Source organism: Glycine max, chromosome 19 (assembly GCF_000004515.6).
Source record: "Glycine max cultivar Williams 82 chromosome 19, Glycine_max_v4.0, whole genome shotgun sequence".
Lineage (NCBI taxonomy): Eukaryota > Viridiplantae > Streptophyta > Magnoliopsida > Fabales > Fabaceae > Glycine > Glycine max.
Genome location: NC_038255.2, coordinates 50,653,992 through 50,665,739, shown reverse-complemented (window position 1 = coordinate 50,665,739; position 11,748 = coordinate 50,653,992). Strand labels below are relative to the sequence as shown.

The window sequence follows — 11,748 nt, the reverse complement described above, 5'->3', positions numbered from 1 at the left end:
TGTAAATATTATTTCCTAATTACAATCTAATATAGCAATTAATTATAATGCTACATACAGAGAAAAAAAATAACTAGAAGTTTGACACATTTTCACTCACAAAGTCTTTGCTCCATATGTTCAATAGGTTCACGTCAAATCCTATCCCACTAATATAAATGCATGTAAAAGCCTTAAAAGAAAGCATGAGGTAGAAAGACAGATAGAAGAAAGGTCGTTGAGTTAATTTCGTGCACGGATCTATATTTACAACAAATAAGAATAACTTTACTCTATTTATACTACATAACAATACCACAACCTTCCAAATAAAGTATATAACCATTTTTATAGTTTCTGGTAAAAGTATTTATTATTCAATTAAATAGACATTTTATAATTTTTAGTGTATAACATTAAATAGCTCTTATGTATTTTAAGAGTTGTATAAGAAACGGTTTTGATAAATTATGCTTAAGAAAATAAAAATTATTTTTATGAAATATAAGTATATATTCTTTAATATTATTAAAATATTAAATATCGTAAACTTCTGATGGAGAATTATCAACAAATATCTGCGGTGAGAAATAGGAACAGAGAATAGCCGAACCTGACTTTCAAGTTTTAATATTAATGAATATAAAATTCAACAACCATATACCAATCAGTTTTGTCGTGATCAATTAGTAAATATTATTTTAAAGAAAGAAGAAAGATGGTATTTAAAAGGAGGGCAAGGGTGTTGGAACCTAACTATGGTGCTCTGCTTCCTTTCAGAGTTCGCTAGAGAAGCTTCTGAAGATGGGAAGAGCTCCTTGTTGCTCTAAAGTAGGGTTGCATAGAGGTCCATGGACTCCTCGAGAAGATGCATTGCTCACTAAGTATATTCAAACTCATGGAGAAGGCCAGTGGAGATCACTACCAAAAAGAGCCGGTAATAATAATATACTATATTAGTTTGCTGCCCATTCATTTCTTACCCTAGCCAGCTACCTCTCTATATATGATTCCTCCTCTTGATCACCTTTTCATGTTTAATCTGGCTTCCTAATCTTCTGATCTCATATTGTGTTCTTGATTTGTTTTTATTTTTGGTGTACATGTTCTTCATTTGTTTGTCCCTTCTTTATCAATCATATCCTATATATTATTCATAAATTAACATCTTCATATTTCTTTCTTTTTTCTCTCTCTTCAATCTTTATTATTTTTTTGTTGTTGTTATTCTTATCGTCAAACTTTCGTTGTATAATATGTTTGTGTAAAGGGTATCTTTCTTTCTCCCTTATATCGTTACATTAGATTGTCTTTATTGTATTATATTTTTAGCTTACCTTTTATTTATTTATTTATCATATCATTTTTCACATTTATTATTGTTCTTCTCCATCTCTTCATATCTCTCTTTCAAAAGATTATTATTTTTATTATATGTACGTGTTCCATTATTTGAACGTATAAAATATATTATTTATGTATAATATTATTATCCAGTTGATAGTATTGTTTTTATATTATCATTCCGTCATTATAATAAAATTATTGCTTTTTATAGTAATTACTTTAAAATTTAAATTAAAAATAATTTCTAACAATATATATAGATAACAGTTAATAAAAATTAAACTCTTTATATATATAATTTATTTATCTCTTTTTTTTTATATAATTGAATTATACATGTGTATCAAAAATGTTCGTGGGGCCAAGGTATCCCATGATAGCTGTCAAAAAAAATATATTTTCTAACATTTTAATTCAAGTTGTTCCCCACCTTCAATCATCTGACTTAATTAACTCTACTTTATTTGACCTTGTATGTAAACATGGTATATTTATAATAAGATTTAATTATTCATTTTGTCTTTATAGTTTTATCATTTATATTTTAGTCTTTTATAGTTTTAAAATAGTTTTTTTAAGTCATATAATTTATATTTTAATTCTCTTTTAATTCCTATAATATGAAAGTGATTTTTTAGTCCTTATAATTTACATTTTAATTTTTTTTTAATCTCTATAATTTGAAAGTGCTATTTTTAGTTTCAGTACTTTATATTTTAATTCTCTTTTAATCATTATCATCAAAATATGAATAGTATTATCAATTATAATTAACTACAAAAATATTAACAAATAATTCATAACTAATCTATCGCAAGATAATTTGTAATAAAAAATATTTATAATTTATAATTAGTTTATAACTAATTATTTTTATATATTTTTTTAAGGACTCAAAAAGTAATTAAAATATAAGTTATATAGACTAAAAATATCACTTTCAAATTATAGGGACTAAATGAGAATTAAAATACAAATTATAAAAATTAAAAAGATTACTTTTAAATTATAAGAACTAAAAGAGAATTAAAATATAAATTATAAAAATTAAAAAAAATAATTTTAAATTAAAATATATAAATTGTGAAATTATAAGGAGTAAATGAATGATATAAGATTAATAACATAGTACTTTCATTTTCTTTTTTCAGTAAGATAAAATTGATTAATCATGGTTATTGGTTGGTGGTTGGTGCTTGGTGCAGGGCTTCTTAGATGCGGAAAAAGTTGCCGACTGAGATGGATGAACTATCTGAGACCAGATATAAAGAGAGGAAACATAACCCCAGAAGAAGATGATCTTATAGTTAGAATGCATTCGCTTTTAGGAAATAGATGGTCCCTCATCGCGGGGAGATTACCAGGACGAACAGATAATGAGATTAAGAACTACTGGAATACCCATCTCAGCAAGAAGCTGAGAAATCAAGGAACCGATCCAAAGACACACGACAAGTTAACTGAGGCACCAGAGAAGAAGAAGGGTAAAAAGAAGAATAAGCAAAAGAATGAGAATAACAAAGGGTCAGAGAAGACTTTAGTTTATCTACCAAAACCCATAAGGGTTAAGGCTTTATCATCATGTATACCCAGAACGGATAGCACCTTAACCCTTAATTCCAATTCAGCAACTGCATCAACTAGCGAAGAGAAAGTTCAAAGCCCAGAAGCAGAAGTAAAAGAGGTGAACATGGTTTGGGGGGTAGGTGACGATGCAGACAATGGTGGGATTGAAATATTCTTTGGTGAAGACCATGACCTAGTCAACAATACTGCCTCTTACGAGGAATGCTATTCTGATGTTCACACTGATGATCATGGTACGCTAGAAAAACTCTACGAAGAGTACTTGCAGCTCTTGAATGTTGAGGAGAAGCCAGATGAATTAGATTCTTTTGCTCAATCTTTATTGGTGTAAATGTACAAATAATGGTGAAAATATGGTTTGAACAAATAAAATAAAGTTTGCTCTAGCTAGCACGTAAACAATATTGTACGTATTATTTATTCCTTAGATTATTAATTAGTATCAATTATTTAGAATACTTTTTAAATTATTAAATATATCAATTGTAAAGATTATTAATTTAATTATAACATTTGATTTATTGATAAAATTATATTTAGATTTTTTTTACTTTGAATCGGTCGCGATGACTATGAGTCTTGTCACTCTTAAATGTTCCTGAGAGGTTTTTACTCATTAAATGTGACTATAAAACAATTTTATCAAATATTTAGATAATCTTTCTCACATTGTCAATTGTCTTCGTGTTTTCTAACAACTATTGAACAACGATTAGCCCCCGATCTCTGTTTTCAGATGCATAATTTTAGTCTTCATTTTCTTAAATTTATAATCGAGAGCGAATATTATAATATCTATATATATGTTTATATATTGATATACGTATATGAATTTAATTTTTCCATTGAAGATTTGTTTATCTATACGTTTATATCCTTTAAAAAAAATCTGTTCTTTTACTGCAACTATATGTGATATAAGTATATGAATTGAATTTTAATATACTATTAATTGAGATTTTATAGCCAAGTAATATCAAGAATGAAAAAAATGAATGATAGTATTCGAATTCATTCATCAAAGTATTATAAAGGTGATTTATTTATACAAATATAGAGAATAACCAACTTGAGTAACCAACTTCTAATAACTCCTAATAACTAACTACAATAACTTCTAGTAACATAACTAAGTAACTATTCACCTAATTTCTAATAACTCCTAGTAACTAACTTCAACCGCTTAATCGTGATACCCTCAAGTTGACGAATAGATGTTAATCATTCCCAACTTGGCAATGAATTTACCAAAAATCGGGCTTGGAAGTGCTTTTGTAAAAACATATGCAACCTGGTGTTGGCTCTTGACATGGACAAGCTTGACTACTTTGGACTGAACATATTCTCTAATGAAATGATGATCAATGTCAATGTGCTTGGATCGTTCATGATGAGCAGGGTTTGAAGCAAGACTTATAGCAGATTTATTATCACAAAATAACATCACAGAGGGCACATCAACTTCAAAGTGAAGAATTAACTTGCTTAACCAAACAATTTCACTAGTAACAGAAGACAAGACACGATATTTAGCTTCAGTGGATGATTTTGAAACAGTGGATTGTTTCTTAGAACGCCAAGAAAGAAGGTTATTTTCCAAAAAGACACAAAAGTCAGAAGTGGATCTTCTGGTATCAACACAACCGGCCCAATCAGCATCTGCAAAGGCAGTGAGGTTGAGAGAGTTCTGAGCAGGGAAAAACAAACCTTGTCCAAGAGCAGATTTGATATACTGCAAAAAATGATGAACAACATGTAGGTGATATCAGGCCGTGAGATGGTCAAATAAAGCAATCTACCAATTAATCTTTTGTACATTGATGGATCAGGGAGTAAGTCTCTATCATGAAGATTGAGTTTCAGATTGGGATCCATTGGTAAATTGGAAGGTTTGCAGGCCAAGAAACCTGTATCTTCCAAAAGAGATAGAGCATATTTTCGTTGGGATAGTGAGATGCCTCTACTGAATTTGACTATTTCTAAGCCAAGAAAATATTTCAAAGGACCATGGATCTTCAATTGAACAGAGACTGTAATTTGGTCTGAACAGCTTGTACGAAGGCAATATTGGGCCCTGATAGGATGATGTCATCTACATATACTAGTAAAATGACTAAGGAATTTGTATGGGAATTGATAATAGGAAAAGTAAATTTACAATCAAGAGTGTCCTTGAGATCTAAGACATAAAGGCCTTGGATGAGAGCCCCTCTACCAATCCTCTTGCAAGCTTGCTTCTCCTGAATATCAAATGCATTTTGGGAAAAAGAAATGGACAAATTAGGATTGGTTAGAAGAGCACTAACTGAAATTAAATTGAATTTGAATTTAGGAATGTAGGCAACATTATGCAAGAGTAAGGTATTGGTTAAGCAAACCGAACCAATGGCAATGATAGGTATAACATCATTATTAGGCAGAGTGACAGTTTTATCAGAAACAAGTTGGTAAGATCGAAAATGATGAAGGGAACAAAAAATATGAATGTTGGCACCAGAATCTAAAAGCCAACAATCAAGAAAAAAATTAGAAGTGGATGTAGAAAGGATCATACCACTGGCAGAAGAAACACCTTGAGGGATGACAACATTGGTAGCATGACTTTCTTAAAGATTCATCAATTGGCTATATTGATGGGCAGTAAGTTGAAACTGGGAACCCGAGTCACCAAAGGAAGATGGTGAGTGAGACATATCAACAGATACTTGTTGAGCAACCTTGTGTGGTGGTTCAGAAGATGAAGAATGTTTCTTGACTTCTGAGGAAAAACTAGTCCTCTTATAATTTGGAGGATAACCATGCAACTTGAAGCAACGATCCTGAGTATGACCCAACATACCACAATGAGCACACAAGGTGCAATTGTTGGAAGATCCTTTGAAGCGATTGGTAGGATGATTGCGTGCAACAGAAGAAGGCTTCAAGGCAAAAGCATGTGAAACTTCACTAGCAGAGGTGGAAGCACCAACTTCCTTTTGCTTTTCTTCTTGAACAACTAAGGAAAAAACCTTAGTTATTGAGGGAAAGGGATCCATGGATAAAATTTGACCTCTGATAGTAGAAAAGGATTCGTTCAACCTCATCAAAAACTGCATAGCATACTCCATTTGTTCAAAATCGCACCAAGGTTTAATTCCTCCACATGTACAACTATGTGAGGGCTTCAGTTCTGATAATGACTCCCACAGAGAACGAAGCTTAAAGTAGAAAGAGGAAACATACATGGAACCTTGTTGTAGAGTGATCAATTCATGCTTAAGTTGAAAAATTAAAGGACCATTTCGTTGCTCAAAACGTTCTTGAAGATCATCCCAGATTGATTTGGCAGAAGAACAATGTAAGATACTGACTTGCATTTCTTTGGATAAAGAATTAAGGAGCCAGGAAGAAACGATACTATTGTTGCGATGCCACAAAGCATGAGTGGAGTGACCCAAAGCAGGTTCAGGAATTGAACCATCGACAAACCCATATTGGTTATTCCCATGAAGAGCCATGCGCATTGCTTTCTTTCAAGAATTGTAGTTGTCACCGGTAAGAGGATGAGAAACTAAGACAATGCCAGGATGGTCGGAAGAATGAAGAATGAAGGGGTTAGAATCATCAATGACAGTCATGACCATGAGAGAAAAAAAGAAATAACTTCAATAGGAAGAAAGAGGTACGGAAGCAAAAAACTTCTGATACCATATCAAGAATGAAAGAAATGAATGATAGTATTCGAATTCATTCATCAAAGTATTACAAATGTGGTTTATTTATACAAATATAGAGAATAACCAACTTGAGTAACTAACTTCTAGTAATTCTTAGTAACTAACTACAATAACTTCTAGTAACATAACTAAGTAACTATTCACCTAACTTCTAATAACTCCTAATAACTAACTTTAACCGTTTAAACGTGATAAGTAATTACAAATTATCCTAATTAATATGATTTTAAATAATTATCACAATAGTAAATAGTTAAGGTTTTCTAACTTACTAAGGTAAAAATAAAATTAAACAACTTAATCAATTTTAATTGGTGACGGATAAAGGATTGATTGAAGGGAGAAGAGAGAGCAAAGAGGAGAGAAAGATCTCAAATGCTAATAAAATTAACATTTATTGATAATAAAAAATATCAAAATCGATTGATGCAATTTTCTATATATTTAAAGTTGATTAATTACATATTTTAATTATAATAATCCACTTTGATGAGATTGTTTAATCTTATTTTTGCTTTTTTTGCTTGAGGCAAGTAAGACAATATCCCATTACATTTAGATGGATAAATGACTTGCTCAAAGATCTTAAATTCGATAAATGTATATCATCCATATAATAAGTATTTATATTTAAGTTGTTTCTAATTACAATGCAAGAGAAAACATTTAAATTATTTTCATATATAAATCATCAGATGTTTTCACGAGCCATCCTATAAAATTCATTAAAATAAACTGGACGACGTGACTTATATGCTGTAAGTTATTTTTTTTTATAATTTTTCTAATATTTATTTTATCAGATAAATCGATTAAGCTGTAATGCACCGTAAGTATAATTTTCAATTGTAAACAAAGATCTCTTAGTATGTTAGAAAGTGAGATAAACTTCCCCGAAATTGAGATGTTTGAAGCTTAGCTTCTGGCGTGCTTACCTTCTAGTCCCCTCATCGTTAGAATTTAGAGACACAACAACGCAATTTACACCATAATTACTCTATACAATTTTGGCACTATACATATATATTTTAAATCACAAGTATTTTTTTTAATAGGAAATAATCCTATTTGAATCTTGTAAGATGATAATGGATGATAAATTTTTTCTTCAAATATTTAATGCAACTGTAAATTAAGATTCGAATAATTCAACAAATCTAATTAAATTGGAACAATATGTGTCAGTCAATCCTAAATGATTCTATATAGTTAGTTACATATATATACCATTTGCATGTAAAATAAATAATGTTAAAAATCCTTATGAAATTCGAAAATACTTAACTTTAAAAATTAAGACGTTTCTATGTTGTTTACATTCAAGTTCTGAAGAAAAAAATAATAAAGACACACACCCTTCGACATATAACTAGATTAGATTTATAATATTTGAGTCTTAATCAGACATGTAGCTTTAAAAATTAAGCTGGAACGCACGTGGTGTTGTTTTGGCCATTATTATTAATAAGATTCAATAATATATATATATTATTTTTTGAATATATATGTATATAATTAAAAAAATGTGTTTAATTTTTTTAAACAGTATGTACTTAAATAATATTCCTTGTAGTAATTGTTTTATCTTAAAATTACAATAAATCATGTATCAAGTCTATATATGTTTTTATAAATTTATAAAATTGTAATAATTTTTTTAAAATGCCAAAATAATTTAAATACTTAATGAAAAGGCTTATTTTTCAAAGTTGTAAGATAAGTTAAACTCTTACAATAAATTATACATCAAGCCTATATATGTTGTTATAAATTTTTCTACTTTATCTCATATGAAAATATCCATCTCATCTCATGTCTATAAAAATAACATATTCATTAAATTAGTGTATATGATTGTTGTGTCTATTTTACAAATTAGATCGAGGGAGAAAAATAAACAAAATATATACTATATTTATTTTATAAAATAATAAATTTTTGATCAAATTTTTTATGAGTGATGTAAAATGTTAACCTTTTGTATAAGTTATAAAAAAATCAATCTAAAAATTTTATCTTTTTTATCAACTATTAAAAAATAATCAATCTAAAAATTAATGATTTAAATCGATTAAAACTGATCTAAAAAGTTGTCTTTTTAGAAAAGTCACTAAAAAACCAATCATAAAATTAAAGTTAATTTTTTAGATCGACTATTAATCAAACTAAAAGTCATGACATTTTATATTGCTTGAATAGATAATAGTCGTACGTACAAGCAATCTAAAAATCATTTTTAACTTATCTAAAAATTATTTTTTGTAGTAGTAAAAATGTATTTTTAAAACAAACATATATTAATTAGTTAACAAAATACTACAAAATATCATTATAGAAAGGCTTTTTATATCAATTGTTTAACAACTGATATAGAAAATGGCACCATGACAATTTTGGACTTGTTCTAAATTTAGGGGCGGCCATGTATGTGTTTGAGAGTGGACAAATGCACCCCTTTATTTCAATAAAATAATTTATATTTTTTTAAAATTTTATATTTTACACCCCTAATTCTATATGTTTGTACCTTTTCATTTATTTTCATGTTTCATTTTTTTTATTTGAATGATTACCCCATTTAGTTATACGTTAAAAAGATATTAGTGCTTGATATGGGAAAAGCTTTTCCAGTGAATGGATTATTTATTTTTGTTATGAGTCCTAACTATATAGCTATTTTTCATTATATTTTTGGGTAGCGATAAATGTGTAAAAGAAAGAGTATATTGATAAAGATATTTTTTCCAAAATCAAAAGGGTGATTAAGTTGAAAAAAAATAAAGGATTACTAACTAGCCTGTTATCCTAGAACAAAAATTAGGTGGAAAAGCGATTAGATAAATAAATGTACCATCTTATTATAATATTTATATTTCTTATTTTTATGTGTTTAAATCTATTATTTTTTTTCTCACTTTCCTTATGTTTATTATTATTTTATTTACATATTGATTTGAAAGTTTATTTTTATCTTTTCTCTAATAAATTCAGTAGTTTTTTTGTTGTTTATCCCATATGTTTCGGTCTGAGTTTTATCTTTTACTCCCTCTATTTTCTTCTCACACATTTCTTTCCTCTACTGTTATAGTTTCCTTTTAGGTCGGTTTTAATCCTATTTTACATTGTATAACTATAGAACTTATTCATGACTTGTGAATTCATTTTCTTCTCGCAGGGACATATCTTGATTAAGTGCTAACAACTCTTAATTTTTAAGGAAGTTTTCTTGAAAAGTAAGATTTTAATATTTGTCTTTATTTTCATATGCAATGATAGATTGAGAATAATTGAAGTTGGGATTGTTTGACGCTACTTTTATCTTGGATCAATTAGATAAACCCTACATGGTAATTTTTGTTAGATTTCTTTTTTTAAAAAAATATTGCTTCCACTGACTTTGGTCTTAAATCCGCTATTAGTTCCATATTTTAAAAAGCATTTCTACATCAATTAAAATTAAAATTAGAACCAAAGTAGAAAAACCTTTTTACATTGATTCAAATTAGAATCGATATAAAAAGGAGTGTTCTTAAATATGATATTAGCTTTATATTTATGGTCTAGGATCGTGACTGTTTAGGATTGTTAAAACCTCGAGTTGCAACCGCAATAGCGTGATTGTGTTCCACTGAGAACAGTTGGATTCTCCACCACTTAATTTGTACTGTTTGTGATGGAAGTTGGAAGCGCTGACTTCTCCTCGCAAAAGGCAAAAAAGGCATATGCATGCCTTCTCCTCCGTGGACACTCTCTTTTGTCGATCGTCGCCTCATCAACAATACTGTGTTCCATTCACATTCTTTTAATTCTTCGTTTTAGAATATCCTGTATATAGTTATAAGACAACACCTTCTTAGAAATAAAATTAGCGTATATTAAAAGTTGTATATAAAAATTAAACTCGATTTTATTATGAATTTCAGTATTCATAAAAATGATTATGTATACTAATAAGCTCACACAACACCTTCAATTCTTAGAAGCTTTAAAGAAGGAATAGCAAAGAGGAGGACTATACAGTACCACTGAATTTATGAAAACAATTACACCTCTTCACGAAAAATATTTACTCAACCAAATAATTATCCCCTTTGTTCTACAATAATTATCATCATATAAAAAAATTTGAAATAATTATCATTTTAGATTTTTTAATGTAATATTAATTAATTTTTTTATTTATATTCTTTATAATACTAATGATAAACAATAAAATTAAAAATTAATAAATAATGATAAAGTTAATTTTATAAAATATTATTGCCTCTCATTAATTTTTTAGTTTTTTTTTTAATTTATGTAAAAGGAAAATCTAAGACTACTAATTATAATAGTACGGAGAAATAGTTTCTTCCTCATGGAATCAACATTGGTTACCATGTTTCCTATTGTACGTGGAGGGTTACCATGCATGTTTCCTTTGTTAGCAAGGATGTAGTTTCTTATAATTTTCTATTTTGATTCCTTCCCTCCTAGTTAAGACAACACTTATAATGGAACTGAGGGAATAATTTCTTTCTCATGGAATCAACAATCGGCTACCATGTTACCTGAAGGGTTTGCACTGATAGACAATTCCAAGAATTAGACGGGGTTTAATTCCATTGTTAGCTACGGTGTAGTTTCTTAATTTTCTATTCTGATCCCCCCACCAATCAATATATATATTATTACAATAAAAATTTATGCTTTTTAATCATATAATTGATCATTTCCTAATATTCGTGTAATGCTAAAAAGTTAACCTAACTCATGGAAAAATTCGAAGTTCGTCCAAGTATGCCATTCCCGGCCAGTAACCTGTAATAGCAAAGACTTGCAGATCTAAGATGAGATGTCTATATACGTAACTGATTGAAGTTGATCTAATTAACATGACTGGCACCTAGCTTGCCAGCACCGACAACAAAGGTTTAATTAATTTAATCCACTTTATTTGGAAGATTTTTTTTTTTTCCATATATATATTTTGCTGTTCCGGTCCACTGCAGTCAAAGCCTGGCTGGGATCGCATATGATAGCCAATGGGATAAACACGTAAGATAGGTACAATAAAACGCAACCGGTCAAGCAAAGCTAGCTAACGTTTTTGTTTGTTCTTTTCAATTTCAAGAAATGA

The 11,748-nt window shown here is 28.9% G+C and overlaps 1 protein-coding gene across 1 annotated transcript; it reads left to right on the top strand.

Moving 5' to 3' along the window:
• The first annotated feature begins 743 nt into the window (after positions 1–743).
• MYB185 (MYB transcription factor MYB185) lies at positions 744–3,266 on the top strand. Its single transcript, NM_001248891.1, is given in 2 exon segments — positions 744–916; positions 2,532–3,266. Coding segments are annotated over 2 exon segments (846 nt in total). The 5' UTR covers positions 744–783; the 3' UTR covers positions 3,245–3,266.
• The last annotated feature ends 8,482 nt before the right edge of the window (positions 3,267–11,748 follow it).